The sequence below is a fragment of the Bos grunniens genome, chromosome 12, assembly GCF_055505025.1.
Source record: "Bos grunniens cultivar Pamir isolate PY7600 chromosome 12, Bosgru_T2T1.0, whole genome shotgun sequence".
Taxonomy (NCBI): domain Eukaryota; kingdom Metazoa; phylum Chordata; class Mammalia; order Artiodactyla; family Bovidae; genus Bos; species Bos grunniens.
The window spans coordinates 90,311,926-90,335,984 of record NC_141176.1 but is presented as its reverse complement, the minus strand read 5'-3'; the positions used below and the strand labels follow the sequence as shown (position 1 = coordinate 90,335,984).

At 43.7% G+C, this 24,059-nt stretch overlaps 1 protein-coding gene across 1 annotated transcript in view; it reads right to left on the bottom strand.

Moving 5' to 3' along the window:
• Window positions 1-24,059, bottom strand: part of MYO16 (myosin XVI) — a 519,851-nt gene that overhangs the window by 320,229 nt on the left and 175,563 nt on the right. The window contains exon 5 of the mRNA XM_086328670.1: window positions 6,761-6,869. Coding sequence (XP_086184796.1) covers window positions 6,761-6,869 — 109 coding nt within the window. The remainder of the gene's footprint in view (window positions 1-6,760; window positions 6,870-24,059) is intronic.

The window sequence follows — 24,059 nt, the reverse complement described above, 5'->3', positions numbered from 1 at the left end:
CCCTGCACCGTGGCTGGCTTCCCCAGGGTGGGACTCTGGGAAAGTGACTTAGCCTCACCTTCCGTAACCTCCATCACAGATAAAATACACATCCCAGAGGAACGAAGCTAGTGGTAACACCTGAAAGACCCGGCTGCTTGGCAGAGGCTGGCATAGTGCCCATCGGGGGTCATGTCCCCTGTGAGCACGCCACGCCGGCCTCACTGCAGCCTCCTTCCCTGAGCTTGGACGAACTCCAGAGCAGAGATGGTCCAGAGCTTCAGTGGTGCGTCTTGCACTTATTAGTTGTACTGATAGGGTCAGGTAACTTATCTGCTGCCTCAGTTTCCTCATCTGCAAAGGGGCTGACAGTTTATTCCACTAGTTGGCATGAGAATGACTCAAAATACACACAGCATAGAAAACAGAGCTTGCAGGAAGCACTCGATGAAAGGGGCCCGTCGTTTTAGTATTAGTCAGCCTTCTGGTCCAAGCATCACCTGCCACTCACTCAGGGATGTTTTCCTTTACAATAAGGAGGCAGGGAGAACTCAAACAAAATGAAGCCAAATGCAATACTTGAAAAGCATAGCTCATTTCAAACACTCTGTCTAAGGTAAACCCAGTTTAGTGGAAACAGGAACGAGAACCACCAGCAGCCGTATCTCAGCTCCCTGGTCATCAGAAGTCATCTCAGAAGAACTAACAGATTTCCCCAATGGGCACATTGGCGGTTTCTTAAGAACCAACTAACACTGTCTCTGTCCTCTTCCTTCAAGGATTTTGGAATTTGACATGGGAGTTATATTTGGAAAACACTATTTCTCAGATGTCAGTGTTCAATTTTGGATGTTGAAGTAGCAGAAAAAACCTGATGGTTACAGTACTCTATGGCTTTGCTGACTTTTAAATGTTGCATGCTTACTGAAATGGTATGCATCTTCTAGAGAATTATTTAAACATGTAATTAATGCTGAGTGATAAAAAAGAATAGGGCTCAGATGAAAGACACAAATTAAAACAGAAATTAGCTGTCACTCATTTTTGACTTATTCACATTACAACATGTTATGGGAAACAATCTGTTTCTGGTCGCCACTGTAAAGATATGACTGGAAAGATATGACATTGTATCCCTTTATTTTAAAACTTGATTTTGAGTCAAATATGATACCAAGTAAGACATAACTTTTAGATTTTTGTAATGTGTTCAGGGAAAAAAAGCACAGATGTATTTTTGGTAAACCAATAGAATGGAAATTCCCTCATTTCTTGGTCAAATTTCTTAAGATGCCCCTGGGAAAAAACCAATCATGATGACTACAGCCCATAAGAAATCTATTATTTTGTGGTGGGTAACTGGCCAATCTGAAGCTGAAGCACCAATACTTTGACCACCTGATCTGAAGAAGTGACTCATTGGAAAAGACCATGATGCTGGGAAAGACTGAAGGCAGGAGGAGAAGAGGACGACAGAGGATGAGATGATTGGATGGCATCACCAACTTGATGGACATGAGTTTGAGCAAGCTCCAGGAGTTGGTGATGGACAGGGAAGCCTGGTGTGCTGCAGTCCATGGGGTCGCAAAGAGTTGGACATGACTGAGTGACTGAACTGAACTGGCCAATCCTCACTTTTTAATTTTCATACAATTTTTTGAAAAAATTAATACCTGGCCTGCTTAGATTGGCTTCCCAGCTGGCGCTAGTGGTAAAGAACCCACCTGCCAAAGTAGGAGATGCAGGTTCAATCCATAGGTCTAAAAGATCCTCTGGCAACTCACTCCAGTATTCTTGCCTGGAAAATCCCATAGACACAAGATTCTGGCAGGCTTTCCTTATGGCTCAGCTGGTAAAGAATCTGCCTGCAACATAGGAGACCTGGGTTTGATCCCTGGGTTGGGAAGATTCCCTGGAGAAGGGAATGGCTACCCACTCCAGTATTCTGGTCTGGAGAATTCCATGGACTGTATAGTCCATGGGGTTGAAAGAGTTGGACACGACTGAAGTGTATTAATCTAACAATCTGCTCAGATTTATTATTTTGATTGGAGTTTAGTAATTTTTTTTGTCTAATTAAGAACATAAGAAACAAATCATTTACCTGAGTTGCACAAGTTATTACATGTGATACAAATTATTATTGCCTGATTACATTTGATCATATCAATAAATGCTAGTGTGGAATGGAAAAGACATTAACACCTCAGGTTAATCTGAACTTTATCTTAACTTTCCTTAACTGTCCCTCTTAAGGTAATATTGTTTTGCAACAATTCAGCTTTTCCTTTTCTCTATTATCCATCCTGTATTGGGGATACTCTCTGCTGCTTTCAAAGATAATTTTATCATTAGGCAACGATACGACCCATCCCATGACTACACAGTGGGAATCCTTAAGCTCCGAGAATTGCATCTAATTTCAGATTTTGTCTTCATGGTAAGCTTTCTAAGAGATCCAAGACTTTAAAGAAAAAGGGTTAAGCAGGCAAATAAAGGAGTTGTAGCAAAGAAAAATAAACCAGGGATGCCAGACAGGTGTCATAGACCTCTACCAAATCCTTTCCTCCAACTCTGACCACAAGTATGCTGCAGGACTGTCCTCAGCAAACTGGGATCACTGTCACCACCAAACTGGGTGATTCTGAAGGGGCTGGTGCAGGAACAGCATTCTGAATGAACTTTGCTATGCGGGAGGAGTATACAAGGTCATCTGTGGACTGACACATCTGGAAGTCCTGTGAAAACTGCAGAGGGAGGGCTAAGGCTGGAGGCAGGAAGACTGGTGTCTAAGGCTGTTCCAAAATATATAGAAAGACCAGAATTTTAATCAAGGCAGTGATAGCATGGCTGGTGACATACCCAGACATATGAGAAAGATTAGCAAAAGGCTCTGTAAGATTTGGTGCAAATTCAGTGGGAGGGATTTAGGAGAAGAAAAGTGATGGTCAAGTAGTCAGATTCCTGGGTGCAAAGGCAGGCAGCCCAGAGGGCGTACGAAAGGGCAACAAGAAGGTCCACATCGGACAGATTATCTCAACTTATCTGACATCCAAGTCAAAGACGCAGGACAGGTAACAGAACTGCACATACAAGGTCTGGAAAGACTTCTCAGCTTCAGGAATGTCCCTGGGGTCAGGTGGGTGCTAAGTACTCGAGGAAAGGGAGAGATGAGCCGGAGACAGTGTGTGGAGAGAAGATGCTCGAAGACAAAGCCTTGGGAACAACCAATATTTTGGCTTCTGGGTGCATAAGCAACACATCCAAAGGGAAGTAAGAGAAGGGAGAAAAATGATGGGACATTCGTAGAAGGGAGACTTCAGAGCAGAGTGTGAGCAAGGTCCCTGAATGTCACAGGGAGGGGAGGTAAAGAAATACTGAACAGAAAATTGGCAGCTGGACAGAGAAGCAAGGGCAGCGGCAGGCGCTGTAGGGAGTTTCCAGGTCAGTGGGGGTAGAAGCTGAATGTCGGTGGGCTTAGTGGAGAAGGTAGGGAACTCAGAAGATAAATGTGAGCTCCTTCTTCTAAAACGATGCATTTGAAAGAAAGGAGAAAGCACTACAGGTGAGGATATATGTAGAGCAACGTAAAAAAGTTTTGCTTTATTTTTCAGGGCCTTGAAAAAACACATCTCTATGTTTTCCAGTAGACATGTACAGATGTGAGAGGTGGACTATAAAGAAGGCTGATCCCGTAAGAATTGATGCTTTTGAACTGTGGTGCTGGAGAAGCCTCTTGAGAGTCCCTTGGGCTGCAAGAAGATCCAACCAGTCCATCCTAAAGGAGATCAAGCCTGAGTACTCATTGGAAGGACCGATGCTGAAGCTGAAACTCCTAACACTCTGGCCAGCTGATGTGAAGAGCCGACTCATTGGAAAAGACCCTGATTCTGGGAAAGATTCAAGGCAGGAGGAGAAGGGGACGACAGAGGATGAGATGGTTGGATGACATCACCGACTCAATGGACATGAATTTCAGCAAACACTGCGAGAGAGTGGAGGACAGGGAAGCCTGGCATGCTTCAGTCCATGGGGTCGAAAAGAGTCCGATACAACTTGGCGACCGAACAAGAGCAGCATTTTGCCCATGGTGAGCATCCTTCCTGGATGCCTCGAGCTCCCCCAGCAGCGCTGCTTTCTCTGCCAGCTCATTTTATCATCAATTTGCTTTCCTTGAACACCAGCTGCTTTGCCGCACACCGGAGATGTCACAGGCATCAGTGACTGTGACATCGATTAGAACTCCTCAGCCATCCCGTCTTCCAGCCCAGGAAGCTCAGGCAGTGAGCTGAGGTTAATTGCTGTGCCCGTGTGTACAGCGTATGTCGGTGGTGACAGTACAATTAGAACTTGTGACCAGCGATTTTCCATGTAATCAACTTGCTCACGACCCGGCCTGCCTCCTGCCACATGCGTCCTGACGGGACAGCAAGATAAGCACCCTGATTTGAAACGGGGTGTGCCACCGCCAAGTGAGAAGACCGCAGTGCACCGAATGATGAAAATCCCACCTTGGAATATGAGAGATTTCTAACAGTATCAGCCCATGCTGTCACAACAGATCACTCTGAAAGGGCACCAACAAGGGAGGGCTCAGGAAATAAATTGAATTAGACAGTATTTACTGAAACTACGGCAGCGGACCTAGATAAGAAGGGATGTGGGCAGAAATGGAACCAGATTGTGAGCGGGGCGAGGGAGGGGCAGACGACTGCAAGGCAGAGGCCAGGGCAGGGGCAGCAACAAATGGAAAACAGAATTAAAAATGTAAGAGATATTAAATCGAATTTGTTCCAGCAAACATGCATTTCACAAACAGACTGTGACAGCCAGCATCGTGATGGATTTTTCTCCCAACCATCCAGTCAGTATCTCCCTTATATTTTTTTCCTTAATCGTTTTTAAAACCAAGAATGCACTTATTTTTCTTTATATGGGATAGCAATACGGCTCCGGCAAATACTCAGTGTTCTCGTGGAACAAAATCTTCTTGTGAGTTGGAAAAACATAGAAGCAAAGCTAATTATTTTATAAATAAAGATACTTAATTTTAGTTTCCAAACAGAAAGAGCTACAACTGTAGCTATTAGGAAAACAGATCAGTGAGAAAAACAGGAAACTATGCTAGAAAAGTGAAAGTGAAAGTGAAAGTCGCTCAGTCGTGTCCGACTCTTTGTGACCCCATGGACTATGCAGTCCACGGAATTCTCCAGGCCAGAACACTGGGCTGGGTAGCCCTTCCCTTCTCCAGGGGATCTTCTCAACCCAGGGATGGAACCCAGGTCTCCCACGTTGCAGGCAGATTCTTTACCAGTTGAGCCATAGGGGAAGCCCAAGAATACTGGAGTGGGTAGACTATCCCTTCTCCAGGAGATCTTCCCGACCCAGGAATCAAACTGGGGTCTCCTGCATTACAGGTGGATTCTTTACCAACTGAGCTATGAGGGAAGCCCATGCTACAAAAGTGGCCCAGCTAATTAAGACAGCCCCAGACAGCCCTGTTCTTCACTCAGAGGCATCCCAAGTTTTGCAAAGATCCAAATAATAAACCTCCCAACAGTGGAATGTGCATAGCTTTCAGCTTGTTCCCTTTGGAAGCCGCGGAGTCTGACTCCGACAACTCACAGCTGACAAGATGTGAGAAAGTTCAAGGTCCCTTCTGCAGGAAGGAGCAGGTACCAGGGAGTGACTCCACGTTACCGCCTGTCACCCCAGGGATGTGACTCGTGACTTGGTGACCTTCAGACCCACAGCTCAGCTCACACTGTCTCCAGGGAAGATAACATCCTTTACCTTGCTTTCAGAATTAATGAGACAAATTTTTTTAAGAACCCATGGCTGCGAAGCACTAATTATTATTATTCTAAGCCATCCTCAGAATAAACCTTTTGAGAGGCGCGATCTGGAGGAGGTGCGGGACCCAGAGAACAAAGAGGCAGCTGTGCAGGCTTTTCTGGGAGGCGAGAAGTGCACAGTCTCAGCACGGCGTGCCCCTCGGACACGCTACACCGTTTCTCTGACAAAAGATCACACTTGAAGGGATTGGAGTTTCTTTGGTGTTATTTATACCTGAACCGCAGAAAGAAAAAAAAAAAAAAACTAAAGACAGGGCATACTTCTCAGTTTAAGACCACATGGAACTCAGGGTTCCGAATGCCTCCCCCTTGGCCAAGGCTGGACTTACTCATGAAATTACACGCTGGGGCTGTGCAATTAAGCATTCTCTGTCAGGGAACACATCTGGGTCCCCAGCCTCAGCTTTTCAGGATGGCACCGGGACCGACCGTGGCTTTCTTCTGACAAGGGTTGAGCTTCCACGTGTCCCCAGGAATGGATGCAGAGATGCTGGGCAGACCGCCCTTGACTTGAGCCCTTGCTCACCTGCATGAGATGCTTAGGAGGCTGGACGTGTTCTCCCAAGAGAAGAGACTGCATGCGACCTCACGCTCATTAGCCCCAAATTCAGTTGTGCTCATTCACTTCTCCTCCCCTCCCAGCAGACAAGAGATTATAATTACAAACCCAGTCCCACTAATTAGGGACTTTGGAGGCCTGTTAAAATGTCCCTTTACGGTCGGCCTCCAGATTTCTGCCGGCTTGCAAACGTGCACTGATGAACCTGACTACGAAACAGTGCCCAGAACGAGGCCTCGTTTCACACAATCAAGGGGAATGACATCTGTCTGAACTCATGGAAGCACGGCTGAAATATATGCACTAAGAATCCTACCATCCTCTCTCTTCATCTACTGTTCCGTGGCTTTTTGCAATATCAGCCTACCATTTTCATCCAGGTAGGTCAGCAGGATGGAGCTCGAGTCAGTGCCTTCCGTGGCATAATCCAGTGGGATGTTTCCATTGACGTCCTGGAGAAGGACGTTGGCTCCAGCCTACAAGCGGAAAAGAAAAATGAACATGTACATGGTCAGCATAAGGGCTTCCCAGGTGGCTCAGTGGTAAGGAATCTGCCTGCCAATGCAGGGACTCGGGTTCCATCCCTGAGTTGGGAAGATCCCCTGGAGAAGGAAACGGCAATCCACCCTAGTGTTCTTGCCAGAGAATCCCATGGACAGAGGAGCCTGGCGGGCTACAGTCCATGGGGTAGAAGAGAGTCGGACACGACTGAGCAAATACACATCAACAACTGTTAATACAGAAAGCAGACCAAAACTTGCATTTCTAGCCTATTTAGGAAACCGACCCAGGAAAGTTTGCATTAAATACAGCTGGCAGGATCACATAGGAAACTGGAGTTATTTTTTGAAGACAAATTATGGTAGATGTTTTGTGATCAACTCTGATGGACCAAAAGGTTCAACTGACCCTTGAGAGGATCAAGAGCCCAGCCCCAAGTACTCGTCCCCACCCCTACCCCCCCATGCTGTGCTGTAAGACGCTCAGTCTTGTCCGACCCTGTGACCCCATGGGCTGTAGCCCACCAGGCTCCTCTGTCCATGGGATTCTTCCAGGCAAAAACACTGGAGCGGGTTGCCATTTCCTCCTCCAGGGGATTTTCCCAACCCGGGAATCGAACCCGCTTCTCTTATATCTCCTGCATTGGCAGGTGGGTTCTTTACCACTAGCGCCACCTGGGAAGCCCCGCCTCCACAACCCCCTTGAAAAACCCCAAATAGCCAATCCCTGGCTGCTGAGCCAGGCATGCCTCTGTGCCCGCTGCACTAGAGCAGCCTGGCTCTCCTAGCACGACACAGTGGCCCTGCCTTCGGATTCTGACATCCCGTGTGAACTCCAAGCTTCCCCAGACCATCCTGTTAAATCCTTATGCTCCTTGCTCTCCGCAGAAACTCACTGGAGAGCTGTCCTCATGTTACCATTGCTTTAATGAAGCCTGACCCCACAGACTGTAGCCCGCCGGGCTCCTCTGTCCATGGAATTCTTTCAGCCAAGAATACTGGCGTGTGTGGCCATTCCCTTCTCCAGGGGATCTTCCCCACCCAGCGTTTGAACCCGAGTCTCCTGCATTGCAGGCAGATTCCTTACCATCTAAGCCACAGGCAAGTCCAGCACAGTCACATTTCAGTCCCTTTAATAAAGACTGAGCTCATGGCTTCTGGCTGGTTTTTCTCTTTCCAGAAACTGCTGCTGCTGCTGCTGCTAAGTCGCTTCAGTCGTGTCCGACTCTGTGCAACCCCAGAGACAGCAGCCCACCAGGCGCCACCGTTCCTGGGATTCTCCAGGCAAGAACACTGGAGTGGGTTGCCATTTCCTTCTTCAATGCATGAAAGTGAAAAGGGAAAGTGAAGTCGCTCAGTCGTGTAGGACTCTTAGCGACCCCATGGACTGCAGCCTACCAGGCTCCTCGGTCCATGGGATTTTCCAGGCAAGAGTACTGGAGTGGGGTGCCATTGCCTTCTCCTCTTTCCAGAACTGCTTTCTGACAAAAAAGCATCATCCGGAGACGTTAATGGATGAAGTACATCGGATACGACTATCAGACATCTTTCAGCTTCACAGGCTCTCTCCCTCAGGCACCTCTGAGCCCACCTGCTCGACGCTCCCCCTCCCCCAGCACAAACACAATGATGGATGCGCTTTCATTCTTATTAATAAACAAGTAGTCACAGCAATTGTTACCCTGTCTCTACCTTCTTTAATGAGCTCCGTAAAATTTACCAGGCAAGACTTCCCATACGTTTCCTCCCAAAAACCTGTCACTAAACTCAGGCCAAGAAAGTGAACGTTTCACCCTATTCTTCTTCCTGAATACAAGTGTGTATGGCACTGTGAATATAGTTAATATGGTTCATATAATATCCAAACCCATGGCTTTACATAAAAAGGAATAGCCTTTTATATTAAATAGTTTGTATATTTATAATATTAGGGGCTTCCCAGGTAGCACAGTGGTAAAGAGTCAGCCTGCCAACGCAGGAGACCTAAGAGCTCTGGGTTCAGTCCCTGGGTTGGGAAGATGCCCTGGAGGAGGAAATGGCAACCCACTCCAGTATTCTTGCCTGGAGAAACCCATGGACATAGAAGCCTGGTGGGCTACAGTCCATGGGGTAGCAAAGAGTCAGACACGACTAAGTGACTGAGCACACACACACATTTATATATTAAATAGCCATATAGCAGTGGTTTTCCCAGGTGGCACTAGTGGTAAAGAACCTGCCTGCCAGTGCAGGAGGCCTAAGAGCTGCAGGTTCGATCCCTGGGTCGGGAAGATCCCCTGGAGGAAGGCATGGCGACTCACTCCAGTGTTCTGAGATCTCACCTTGTTTGAATGTGTGTGTAGCTATATAGTGCTTCCCTAAGCCTTAGCAAGTCTGCACAGGTTTTCGAAAAGACTGCTCTAATTATAGTAAAAAGTAGGTCAAAGTGGTAGAACATTCCAAATCTTCATGTTTTCCCTCCATGTAAGCTGTACTGTTCACCTGACCGTCCAGAGTGAACCACATTTCTATAGCCATAAAAAGAGACTCCCTTATTTGAATAGAACACGTTAGATATTTCCGATTTTCCCTTACCTAAGGAAAACTTCATTTTAAGTCTAAAGACGTCAAATTATCTTCTCAGTGCCTTTCATTTTCTTTCATAGTCAGAGTTTGAAAGGAGGTTACTTGAGGCAGTAGTCTGAAGTAGATTTGCTAATGATTTTTTTTTCTCTTAGTCTCCAACCAGGCAAATAAGGTTTTGCATATTTATCCTGGCTTCACTGGTTAAAGAATCAATTAAGACACAGAACCACAGGGCACCCTTACTTAATTCAGTTCTAACAGGTAGGAGGTAATCAAGTTATTTTTTCCCCAATGCATAAATGTTTCAGGTAGAATCTTATCCATGTCAGACATCTGGGTGGCAGATGACAGCGAATATAATTAAGGGTCACATATTATCAGTAACAGCAAAAATAAATAGTACAGCATCGAGGTAGCCCTGAAGGCAGGGCACTGGGGGAGAATGCTTTCTTAAGGACTAATGAGGCTTTTTCAGAGAAAGTCTGAAAACGAAAGGTGGTGCTGAATGTTTCATTTGGGTTCATTCACTGAAATTTACACCCGCTAATCACTGGTCTATGCTGCTGAAAAACCAGGTGTCGTCCCACGCACTGACCTTCCCAGGGGGGCGGGAACTTCCCTAATCACAGACCACAGCTAGGTCCTCTTTATGTTCCCAACAGTGCCTGGCGCATATGAGATCCTAAAAACTATTTACCGGAAAAAAAGGAAAATAAGCAACCAAACACTGAACTTAGTTACTACAAATTGAGGCAAAGGATTATGATTGCAGGGAAAGTTACTTTTAACTAAATTTTCTGACATGCGTTTTTAAGAGTCGATACATACAATTACAAAATCACTCTACGCATACTTAAGTTTCCAGCCTTCACTGTTTCTAGATAGGTGACAATTGCAGGAGACTCTTTCATCCCTCCCTCTCCCCATCTGTCCTTCCTTTTTATTTCCCTCCCTTCCTCTGTCCCTCTGTCCCTCCTTCTCTCCCTCCCTCCCTTCCTTTGTCACTGGACACGGGTGAGACATCCCACCAGGGGTGGCTCTGACCCCACCGTGCAACTGTCTGGTCTTAGCCAAGGTCCCCAGAAAGCCTGATCCTGTGTAGTAAAACATGCGGCCAAGGGACACCCCGAAAAGGCAGTATTTCTCGACTCAGAATTCTGAAATTGTGCACATGTATATAAAAACCCCACTGGCAAGATTCCTGGCTGATTGTCATTCTTTAGTCTGATGAACTCAGGGTTCATGTGCGCTGATGGCTCCTAATGGGTCCCCCTGGAACGGAGCTGCTGATGACTTGCAGAGCAGAACTCTGAGGCAAGTCCTTCCATTGGGCGTCAAGAAAATCAATCACACTGTGATTGGTTTCATCAGGGAAATGAATGTTGTATTATGCAAAGCAAAGTACTCAAATGCTTTTGTAGTTGAGGATTGGATAGTTCCTACTGGGAGTCCTGAATACATCTCCTCTCTCGTAATTCAAACTGGAAGCCCCACTTTGTCCTAAACTCTGCTCCGGGAGTATCGAAATAGAATCCAAATCTCCCATTCTCCTCAAATAGGAATCTTCTTTCCTGCATGTCAGATAACATACGAACGAATAAATGCACATTTCTGCAAGTAAATGTTTTATTAGTTTATGTAACAATTTACTGTCAGTGAATAGAAACTTGTCCATGTTTCATTTAATAATAATTCTCGAGCATATTAATATTGAAATTTGAAAGACGGGTACCTGATGGACTTTTAGTCAACAAATACCACTTTTTATATGAAAATACTTTGGTAACTTTTGGTTTTGATATAACTACAAGTTAGCTCAAAGTTGCAAGCGCAGTGCCAGGAACCACGGTGGGTCTGTTACGGGTTGAATCGCATGGCTCCTAAGGAAATGCTGATGCCCGAACCTCTGGTACCAGTGAAGGCGACCGTTACGTGGAAACAGGACTGCTGCTGACGAGAATCGCTATGATGCCATAAGGATTCCGGGGTAAAGTAAATGACAGGCGTCCTAACAGGAAGAGTGGCACTGGGGACGAAGACAGAGGGGAGACGGCCACGTGAGGAGGAGGCAGAGACTGCAATGACGGCTGCCACAAGCCAGCAGGTAGCTGGGGCCACCAGGAGTGGAGAGAGACACAGAGGACGCCCTTCAGAGGTGTCAGAAGGAGCACGGCCCCACCAACGCCTTGAGGCTGGACTTCCAGGCTCCAGAACTGTGAGAAGCTAGTTGCTTCAAGCTACCCTGCTTGTAGAACTTTATTATGGCAACCCCGGGAAAGGAATACTTTACCCTTTAGTCAAATTCACCAGTAAGTTTACTTTCCCCTATTTTCGCTTTCTCTTTGTCTCTTTCATTTTTCCTGAATCTCTTCAAAGTGAGTATATCATCATGTTGCTTTACTCTTAGATATTTATGTGGCTGTTGTTCAATTGTAAGTCACGTCCAACTCTTTATGACCCCAGGGACTGCAGCGTGTCAGGCTTCCGTGTCCTTCACCATCTCCCAGAGTTTGCTCAAACTCATGTCCATTGAATCGGCGATGCCATCCAACCATCTCATCCTCTGTTGCCCCCTTCTCCTCCTGCCTTGAATCTTTCCCAGCATCAAGATCTTTTCCAGTGAGTTGGCTCTTCGCATTAGGTGGCCAAAGTATTGGGAGTTTCAGCTTCAGCATCAGTTCTTCCAATGAGTATTCAGGGTTCATTTCCTTTAGGATGGACTGATTTGATCTCCTTGCTGTCCAAGGGACTCTCAAGAGTCTTCTCCAACACCACAGTTCGAAAGCATCGGTTCTGTGACACTGAGGCCTTTTTTTTAATAGTCCAACTCTCACATCGATACACGACTACTGGAAAAACCATAGCTTTGACTATTTGGACCTTTGTCAGCCAAGTGATGTCTCTGCTTTTTAATATGCTACATTTCAATAGCTTTCTGTTTTGGTATATACTTCAAAAAATAGGGACATTATTTCAAATGTGTTATCAAAATCAGAACATCTGACATCACAAAAACTCTATCCTATACAGCACCGACCATATCTGAGCTTCATTAATTTCACTGATGACATCCTTGATCGCCATCACCCTCTGACTCAGAATGGAATATGGAGTCTCCCAGTTTATTGTATTCCCCTTTCTCTTTAGCGTGCTTCCAGCTGAAACAGTTCATCTGTATTTTTCCTTAAGACTTTCTTGCATTAGGTTCTTCCAATGAAATTTTTGGCAGGCCAAGGACACAGGCAGTCACATTAGGTATGACACCTGGGTCCCACTGGTGATGCAGGTAATTGGATCACCTGGTCAAGTGATGTTTTTATGCTGTGAAGTTGCAGCTAGGAACCCACGGCTTCATACTTATATCAGTAAACGAATGAATCCCTGATACATGGGAGAAGAAAGCTCTTCCATACAGTAGAACACCAACTCATACATGCAGCATGAATGGCAAGGTTAGAATCTAACATTCATTACAGGAATAATTCAGAGGTTTCCCTGTGGCTCAGCAATAAAGAATCCACCTGCAATGCAGGAGACTTGGGTTGGATCCCTGGGTTACAAATATACCCTGGAGAAGGGAACGGCAACCCAATCCAGTATTCATGCCTGGGAAATCCCATGGACAGAGGAGCCCAGCAGGCTACAGTCCATGGGGTCACAAAGAGTTGGATATGAATGACTGAGCGACTGAGCACACAGATAATTTTGATCAGATGCAGATGGAAATGATGATGCACATGCTTTTGTGCAGTCCCTGCCCTCTCCACTCTGCACCACTGTGTACTCTTATTGTTGAAACAGAGGGATTGGCAAGGATTCTATTTTATTCTGTGTTATTCAAGCCACCAAAAGGAACTAGTGGAGAAACACCTTAATCTGGCTACCTCAAACAGTTGAATCACAACCCCTTTCCCAAAACCTGAGCTGATACGTCAGAGTTGTTAGTCTCAAGGAAGTCAGAGAGAAGCTTCAGGCAGGTGTGCACCAGCAGACGGCCGTAACAGAGCGACTTAATGCTGATGACCACTTAACCTGATGACCACTTAACCCTGATGAACACTTAACCCTGATGAACACTTAACCCTGATGACCACTTAACCCTGATGAACACTTAACCCTGATGAACAGGGCTGAGAAGGAAGGACTCACCATCTTGCCATTCCGTCCCTCCTGTTACTTGAGTCAGACCACCCAGAGGACTTCAGAGCTGCCACCTGCCTGAGAGGGCGGGGAACACAGGGAACTGAACCCCAAAGTCCAGGCATCCCCCAAAGTCCCAAGCAGAGACTTTTCTACGGATCCCCATTGTCCAAGCAGAAAGAGAAAACTAGAAGCATATAATTTTCCTTTGGATCCTAGATTTTTGGGCAGATAACACAGGAGGCAATACAGCTGAGAAATCCATTTATTCATCAAGGAACTACATATTAAGTGCTTATTATGGTGAAAGTGTACTTTGAGATTTTAATGATGGTGAATTTCTATGGTAATAAAAAATTGAAAACCTGTATGACAAGCATTTAAAATTTTCTAACAGTTGAAATTACATTGAAACCCATTTTTACAGCTCCCTCTGTAAACATTCTGAGGTCAGTAATTATTACTTCGGGAGCATGTAAATATTTATATGTAGCATGGCTGCCGTGCTAAACAGTAAACCATGCCAAGAAAAGAAACCCTGCAACAAAGAAAAGGTAATTGTAGAATTCCAAGGGACTGGAGTGTGAATGGCATTTACAGTCCTAACTAAAGAAATCTCTAACAGTGATCTGATGGAAGTGTAAGGGGACCATGAGCAGAAGATGAGCACGTGGACAGAATGGGGTATCCAACCAGGGGTTAAAGGAGCTGAAGCCCTGTCTTCCACACTGAAGATGAAAAATCAAGGTGTACCAATCTAAATAGCTATTTACCTCGAAACACATATAAAAGTCAGAGGAACCATCTAAAAGGTTAGAAGTGGTTGTATCTGGGAGGAAAAATTTGAAGGGTGGAGCTAAAGAGAAGAGAGAAGGGCTGACCTTTGCAGAGCCTCCAATAAGCCTTGGAAAACTCTCTGGCTTTTGAAAATATGGGTATGCACGACAGTTAAAAATCTAAAATAAAAAAAAATGCATGATAAGTCGCTTTGGTCATGTCCGACTCTTTGCGACCCCATGGACTATAGCCCACCAGGCTTCTCTGTCCGTGGGATTCTCCAGGCAAGAATACTGGAGTGGGTTGTCATGACCTGCAGGGGCCTTCCCAATCCAGGGAGCCCACCTGTGTCTTCTCTACCTGCTGCTCTGCAGGCGGATTCTTTATCACTGAGCCTCAGGGGAAGCACACACACAGAAGACTGGCCTGGGTACAAATACGGCATGAGATGCGATCGCCCTAATCATAAGATGATGTGATAACAGTATTGTAAGAATAGAAAGTAGTGAAAACACGCCAAAAAGAGGGTAATACTTAGTTAAGGACATTTTATGATGCCACTGCATACCATTGAAAACCGTGATGCAGAACAAAATTTTAAGGCCTGGAGAAATACAGAAAAAGTGAATATAAATAGGCTACCAAGATGTATATATTAATATCAGATAAATTCAGTGTGAATTTTACATGTGTGGGGAAGAGAGAAAGGAGAATGAGACTGATTTAAAAACACATCAAAATATATTTAGTGGGGACATCCCTGGTGGTCCAGTGGCTAAGATGCCCTGCTTCTGCTGCAGGGGACACAGGTTCAACTCCTGGTTCAGAACTAAGATCCTGCATGAGGCACAGTGCAGCCAAAAAATAGAAAAAGAAATTTAGATAAGTTAGTATTAAAGTAAAAGAACAACACAAAAGCAAGAAGTTATATATATATATATATAGCCAATGACTATGTGAAGGAATTATGAATGATATTAATTTTCTATACATTTGTGGGTGTCTTTCCATTTTATACAATAAACACGTGTGATCTTTATATTAAGAAAACTATCTTGGAAGCTGGACTGGAAGAACACAAGCTGGAATCAAGATTGCCAGGAGAAATATCAATGATCTCAGATGTCATCTGCAGAAAACACCACCTTTGTGGCAGAAAGTGAAGAGGAACTAAAAAGCCTCTTGATGAAAGTGAAAATGGAGAGTGAAAAAGTTGGCTTAAAACTCAACATTCAGAAAACGAAGATCATGGCATCTAGTCCCATCACTTCATGGGAAATAAATGGGGAAAGAGTGGAAACAGTGTCAGACTTTATTTTTGGGGGTTCCAAAATCACTGCAGATGGTGACTGCAGCCATGAAATTAAAAGATGCTTACTCCTTGGAAGGAAAGTTATGACCAACCTAGATAGCATATTCAAAAGCAGAGATATTATTTTGCCAACAAAGGTCCGTCTAGTCAAGGCTATGGTTTTTCCTGTGGTCATGTATGGGTGTGAGAGTTGGACTGTGAAGAAGGCTGAGCACCAAAGAATTGATGCTTTTGAACTGTGGTGTTGGAGAAGACTCTTGAGAGTCCCTTGGACTGCAAGGAGATCCAACCAGTCCATTCTGAAGGAGATCAGCCCTGGGATTTCTTTGGAAGGAATGATGCTAAAGCTGAAACTGCAGTACTTTGGCCACCTCATGTGAAGAGTTGACTCATTGGAAAAGACTCTGATGCTGGGAGGGACTGGGGGCAAGAGGAGAAGGGGATGACAGAGGATGAGATGGCTGGATGGCATCACTGACTTGATGGACGTGAGTCTGAGTGAACTCCAGGAGTTGGTGATGGACAGGGAAGCCTGGCGTGCTGCGATTCATGGGGTCGCAAATTGTCAGACACGACTGAGTGACTGAACTGAACTGAACTGATCTTTGAAGCTGAACAATGAACAAAACTATGAGATGAAATGAGATGAAAACACATGACCATTCTCTTGGGTCCCTGGCAAGTTTTAAATCTACTAAATTCAAAGGTGAGGAGTAAAACTGGAGACAAGTCAACAATGATCTGATGAGCTGGCTCCAGTAACATTTGAATTAGTCAATGGCCAGAGTATAGTTAAAGGTCAACCATCCAATTAAAAGATACAGTTTCGTAAGCAAGCCTATTGAATATGAATTTCTGAGAAAAAAAAAGTAAGAAGAGAGATCACGGGTTCGAGGGTTCATAAAGATCCCCCACATGGTTACGGTTAAGTTCAACATCATTTCAAGTACTGGGCACATGTTACATGTTCTATGAAGCCACTGACTTCTTCCCATAGACTGCTTTGCTGGAAGCACACAAATTTCAGTAAATACCTGTTGACTAAGACCTGAAAGAGCCAGGTAAGAGCCAGGACATTCCGAATTCATTCATCATCCATTCATACAGTTATTCTCCAATACCATTCTGATGTTTATTCTGCTTTAAAAAAAAAAAAAAGCCTGTTTGACTAATCGGAACATGTGTTATCTGTTATGAGAAAACACAGCCTTTTCTGGGTCTATTTAGCAATAAGCTGAGAATACAGGCTGTGAATATTCTCTGTCCCTTTAACACGTTGTGTTGTTGGTCTTCATGTGGGTTTATCTCCAGTGCCTTATGATGTCAGGGCCTTTATCTCCTTTTCCTTCTGTGGTGCAGAAAATTCTATGACAGTTTTCAAGTCCTATGTTGTAATATTTAGGTACGTACAGAAGGGAAACCACGTAAAGTTTAAGATGCTTTTACGCTTGATGTAAGGATTCAGATCGCAGTTTTCTCAGAGGTTTGCTTTTTTCATGTTTCAATGACTAGCTTTTCCTATACAGTAAGTCCCCCAGATACGAACGAGTTTCATTCTGAGAGCGTGGCTCTAAGTCCAATTTGTTCCTAAGTCCAACGCAGTCAGCCAAGGCACTAACACAATTCAGATCAGATCAGATCAGTCACTCAGTCATGTCCGACTCTTTTCGACCCCATGGATCGCAGCACGCCAGGCCTCCCTATCTATCACCAACTCCCGGAGTTCACTCAGACTCACGTCCATCAAGTCAGTGATGCCATCCAGCCATTTCATCCTCTATCGTCCCCTTCTCCTCCTGCCCCCAATCCCTCCCAGCATCAGGGTCTTTTCCAATGAGTCAACTCTTCACATGAGGTGGCCAAAGTACTGCAGTTTCAGCTTTAGCATCATTCCTTCCAAAGAAACCCCAGGGCTGATCTCCTTCAGAATGGACTGGTTGGATCTCCTTGCAGTCCAAGGGACTCTCAAGAGTCTTCTCCAACACCGCAGTTCAAAAGCATCAATTCTTTGGTGCTCAGCCTTCTTCACAGTCCAACTCTCACATCCATACATGACCACAGGAAAAACCATAGCCTTGATTAGACGGACCTTTGTTGGCAAAGTAATGTCTCTGCTTTTCAATATGCTATCTAGGTTGATCATAACTTTCCTTCCAAGGCGTAAGCATCTTTTAATTTCATGGCTGCAGTCACCATCTGCAGTGATTTTGGAGCCCAGAAAAATAAAGTCTGACACTGTTTTCACTGTTTCCCCATCTATTTCCCGTGAAGTGATGGGACCGGATGCCATGATCTTCGTTTTCTGAATGTTGAGCTTCAAGCCAACTTTTTCACTCTCTAACACAATTAATTGGCTATAAATACTGTATGGTAATAGATTTATAATTCTTTTCACACAAATAATACAAAAATCTTCCAGTACAGTAGCGTAAGCCAGTACAGCAGCTGGCATCCAGGGGCTGGCATCCACTGAACAGGAAAGAAGAGTTACAGGCTGGAGGAGGGAGAGGAGGTGGGCGATGGTAGAGCTGAACCAGCAGCAGCGATAGGAGACGCAGGGCGAGCTGCAGCTCCACTCACGCCTTGATGGAATGCACATTCCCATCGTTGAAAGCTCGCAACTCGAAGGTTCTTACGCAGCAGATGTATTGCAATTAGTATAGTCCTCCCATCACCACAAGGAAACTCTCAAGGCATTTATCCCCTTGACTTTCATTGTCATGAAATACAAGCTTCTGATTCTCCTTCTAAATCTGGCTCGCCTTTCTCAGTCTTCTCTTTAGCATCCTGTTTCTCTCAGAATCTTTTGATTAGTTTACTTTGGCCCCATTTCCCATGTTTTTTCTCGGACTTCACATTTTCATGGGTTGATCTGATTTACTGGAGGGCTTCTGTTACCCTGTGTATACAAATAAGACTCCTCTCTCTCTCTGCTGAGTTCCAGAACTAACTGCATCCTAGACTTCCCCAGGTGGATGTCTTCCTGTCCTATTGATCCTGACCTTCAAATATTCAAAGAAGTTCACAGTCCTTCTCATGGAAAAAGATTTCTTGGCTGCTGTTTGCTTTCTTTGTACATTGCAACCTCTCTCCCAATTTTCAGAATCAGAAAGCTTTAGTTCATTCTAAAATCCCCTCCTCTTCTTTAATGCCTACATTTCAAAGGTCAATATTACTATTGACTTCAATGCAAAATATATCAGTATTTCCTTCATTCGCATGGTTACCAGTCTCAACTCACAATCACTGGGTTTTAGGAAATGTTCTCCCAAAGGCAGGCTCTCCAGGGAGATGTCTGTTGGATTTTACTCCACTGCTTCCCAGGCCTCTCAGACCAGCTCAGACTCTCTACTCTCGAGCTTGCAGAGCACCCTTTACTAGCTCCTCACAGGCCTCACAGAAAGCTAAGATTGGATGCATGATATGCATAAAAATATGCATGCTGCTGCTGCTAAGTCACTTCAGTTGTGTCCAACTCTGTGCAACCTCATAGACAGCAGCCCACCAGGCTCCCTTGTCCCTGGGATTCTCCAGGCAAGAGCACTGGAGTGGGTTGCCATTTCCTTCTCAAAAAAATATGCATAAAATGCATAAAAAAACAGGACTTCCCAGGTCGTACAGTGGTTAAGAATCTTCCTGCCAAGCAGGAGACAGTTTCCATTCCTGGGTCGGGAAGGTCCCCTGGAGAAGGAAATGGCAACCCACTTCAGGATTCTTGCCTGGAAAATCCCCATGGACAGAGGAGCCTGGTGGGCTACAGTCCATGGGGTCACAGAGTCAGACACGACTGACTGACTTGACTTGTAACCTTTAAAGCCCTAGCCCACTGTTTTAATAATATTCTTCAAGGATTACAGAAAGGAGCACCAGCACTTGTGTCTAAAAAACTGTTCCCAAACTAAATTTTCTTTTGCATTTTAATGCCTAGGAAGTTAAATTGGATTAAATTTAAATATATTTCATAGTCTAATCGCACTTTTCCACATCATTTCTTTCATATAACATTCCTTCTTTTTCCCAGTTTCTTGGGCATATAGACTGCTCCTTTCTTCCTGAGTCATCACTTATCAATGATTTAGCAAACAGTAACATGCCTAGCAAACAAATACCAAAAATACAGGACAGTCATAAAAGCAAGGGTATAATGTGTGCATTTTATGAAACAGTAACCCTCACCTCATCTACATTCGCATTTTAACATAGAATTCTGAAAGTTTGTTAAGATGTTTGCAAATTACATAGTTCTCAAAGTAAAAGTCTTTGGAGGATTTAAATATTACTTTTCTTACAGACTACAATCATTAAGAGAATATAACCTACAGAATTTGTCAGAGTGATTTTCATTTGGCAAGTTCTGGCTGGAGATTTCTAAATTAAATTATTTTAAAAAACATGGATCTCATAATTTCTTCATTGAAAGAGATAAAATATCTAAAGTGTAAATGACCTAACATCATATTTCTATTAATATTAAAATACCCAAATCTTACTATAGCCATTGATAAAATACTGAAAAAGAAATAAGGGTGTCAAGAATATGAATGCAGACAGAGACGTTAGATTAAAGCATTGATCAGGAGTATGACTATTCTGGGTCTGATATCTGTGTTTCCCCAAAGTAAGTGAGCAGTTTTCACTACAGTGGTATAATACAGCACTTTTCAAATGCGGTTTAAATATTCAATATTTCTTTAAATTTGAATGTGAAGAAATTTCTGATTTTGTGCAGCTTGATTTACTAGCAGTCACTACAGACTCAGGTCCCTGGGATGAGTTCTGAACCAAATAAAAAATCACTGATAACTGCCACCCACACCAGACGCCAAGTGAGCCAGCCAAGTGTGCTGTCCTCCTGGAGTCGGAGCATGAAGCAGCAAGCTCTGGTGACTGAAGTCCAAAGAGCAGTATTCCTGCCCTTGCTCAGGCATAGGAATGTGAATTCATCCTCTGCTCAGATGAATGGACTGTATGGAAGTCAGCCTCAAAACTGAGCAGTCCTGAATAACACACGGAAGTGTGTTATATACAAGCCATTGGCACTGAACCAAAATGCACACTCACAAACAAGCTCTAGGGATAGGACACACGGTTAGACAGATGTGCATGGGACCCTGGTGAGCGGCTTCCAGGGTGTGCAACTGAGAAAAAGCACAAGCTGGATAGAAAGTCTAGGCACCAAATTACAGGATTCAGGGTGTGGCGTTTCCCTTCCGATAAATGTCTGGGTGTGACCTGAGGGTTCAGTACAGGTGTGACTAGCACTGAGTTAAACGCTGAAATAACCATCCTTCCCTAGAAAGTTCATAAGATATTCTCTTTACCTTTTTCTTTATGCTATACCATGGAGGGAAGACAGCACGATTCTGCCAGGACACACTGACTTCTATAAAAAATCCTTGCTGATGCTTCCATTGCTGATAATTTGCAACATAAATACAACGACTATCCAAGAAGCTGATGTGATGTCTGTAACACGAATACCCAGATAGCATCAGCTGTGTAAGATCTGACAGCTCTCAAAATACAGCGCCGGTTTTTTGAATGTATTTTATAGTAACCATCCAGGTCATTAAATGTAAGAGGAGTGCAAGTGGATGGAGAACCTGATTCTTTTCCAGCTAACTATCATTTGATAGGTTCATTCTGATGGCCCAAAGGGGCCTTATTTTCAGAAATGTAATTTAAGAGTGCAGGAAGGCTACAGCAGCAGACTGAGGCACTCCAATAGGTTCTATATTATCTTAGATTTTAAAAAGCTAATGAATTTCCAGGATCCTGCTTTTACTTAACAACTATTTCAAAATCCATTTCACTTCTTTAACTATGAATGAGTTAAGTCTATTACAAAGTGTAGATTCCTTGTAGAAGCCTAGTAATATTTTTGGATAATGGATAACTCAATAAAGCCATTCCTGAAAAGAAGTAACTCCAAAGAGAAAAAGTACATTTAACTAATGCAAAAACATATAATATTCCAAAATAGCGGGATTATGCTTTATTGTTGTTAAGCCTCTCTTATTATGCATTGGATTTATTATACAATACTGGTATAATGTCCCAGTCCTTACATCCTTTAGATCAACCTTTTTGATGTACTTACTTGATGCAATTTAATGTTTGACATATTTAATAATCAACGTACTTATTTTAGAACCAAACATTAAATATTTTAATACTTGATTGACAAAATTATTTTCCTCTACAAATTCATATATTTTTTTCAAATAAAATGGAAATTTCAACCTGATATCAAGCTCTAGTTTGATGGATTCACCTGTGGCTCAGATTTTGAGGTTGAAATATATTCCTGGCAACTTCAGTTCTCTGATGGCTCCAAGAAAAAATACTGATTTTCAGTTCATTCAGCCTTTTTTCTTCTTTTAAGGACAGGAAGGACAAATTCCTAGCATATCTGAGCTGAAACCAGAAATCATCCATATGTGTTTTTTTATTAATGACACTTTGCTTATTTTCTGAAATTTACTTTTATGGTCTTAATCACTGTTTAAAATGAGCAAGTATTTTCATTATAGATAAGATACTTATACCATGAACTCTACTGTTGAGAAAGTCGAGGTAGCAATAGATTTAGAAAAACACAACTTAAGAACAACCAAAAAATTCAGAAACAGAAAATAAAACGGTGGTTCCCAAGGGCTAGAGGGCAGACAGGATGGGAGATGCTAATGAAATGGCAGGAGGCTTTAGTTCTAAGATGAATAAGCCCTAGGAGTGAATGCATGTTATAGCGACTACAGTTCATAATACACACTGCACACCTGAATTTTGGTAAGAGAAGAGATTTTAAGCATTCTCACTCCAAAAAAAAAAAAATTAATACTAATTATGTGAGATGAAAGTGAAAGCTGCTTAGTCGTGTCCGACTCTTTGTGACCCCATGGACTATACAGTCCAGGGAATTCTTCAGTCAAGAATATTGGAGTGGGTAGCCTTTCCCTCCTCTAGGGGATCTTCCCAACCCAGGGATCGAACCCAGGTCTCCCTCATTGCAGGCGGATTCTTTACCAGCTGAGCCACCAGGGAAGCCCAAGAATACGGGAGTGGGTAGCTGATCCGTTCTCCAGGGGATCTTCCCACTCAAGAACTGAACTAGGGTTCCCTGCATTGCAGGCAGATTCTTTACCAGCTGAGCCACCAGGAAAGACCATGTGAGATGACAGATGTGTTCATTTACTCGATTGTTGTAATCATTGCACAAAACTGACTTAAGTCATCATGCTGTAAAATACATACAGGCTTATTTGTCAATTACATAAAACCAATTACCATAAAACCGAAAAAAGAAAAAATATATCATTAATCAATAGTTACTAACCGGGCTTGTACCCAGAGTAGCTGTCTTCGAATTTGTACTCCAATTAGCACAAAGAATACAAACTTGAGTAAAAAATATTGAATATTTGCCCCATTTCCTTGCTTGACAAACTTGCTTTTAGACCTAGTGAAATATACATTAAGTGGGATAAACCATGAAATGTGTCCACTGACCCCATCACAGAGATGTCAAAGCATTCTTATCAAAGGGCCATTTGAGGGGCTTGAGTGGAGAGAAATCATGTCACCTAGATGGAGGGATGGGGGCCATAAATTAAGGTCAGCAAAAGTACACTGTCCTTCAGAGAAGTTTGACTATGAACATGAGAAGCATAACAGGGTGACCATCCAAGGAAAGAAGTTTGATCAATTTTCTATTCTTTTGTTTTTCTGATTTTTTTAAACTAATGGAAAGTACTAGAACATCAGTCAGTAAGTTCAGGCACTCAGTCATATCTGACACCTTGGGATCCCATGGACTGCAGCACGCCAGGCTTCCCTGTCCATCACCAACTCCCAGAGCTTATTCAAACTCATGTCCCTTGAGTCTGTGATGCCATCCAACCATCTCATCTTCTGTTGTCCCCTTCTTCTCCCACCTTTAATCTTTCCCAGCATCAGGGTCTTTTCCAGTGAATCAATTCTTCATATAAGGTGGCCAAAGTATTGGAGTTTCAGCTTCAGCATCAGTCCTTCCAATGAACACCCAGGACTGATCTCCTTTAGGATGGACTGGTTGGATCTCCTTCAAGTCCAAGGGACTCTCAAGAGTCTTCTCCACCACCACACAGTTCAAAAGTATCAATTCTTCAGTGCTCAGCTTTCTTCACAGTCCAACTCTCACATCCATACATGACTACTGGAAAAACCATAGCTTTGACTACACAGACCTTTGCTGGTAAAGTAATGTCTCTCATTTTTAATATGCTGTCTAGGTTGGTCATAGCTTTTCATCCAAGGAGCAAGCATCTTTTAATTTCATGGCTGCAGTCACCATCTGCAGTGATTTTGGAGCCAGACAAAAAAAAGTCTCTCAC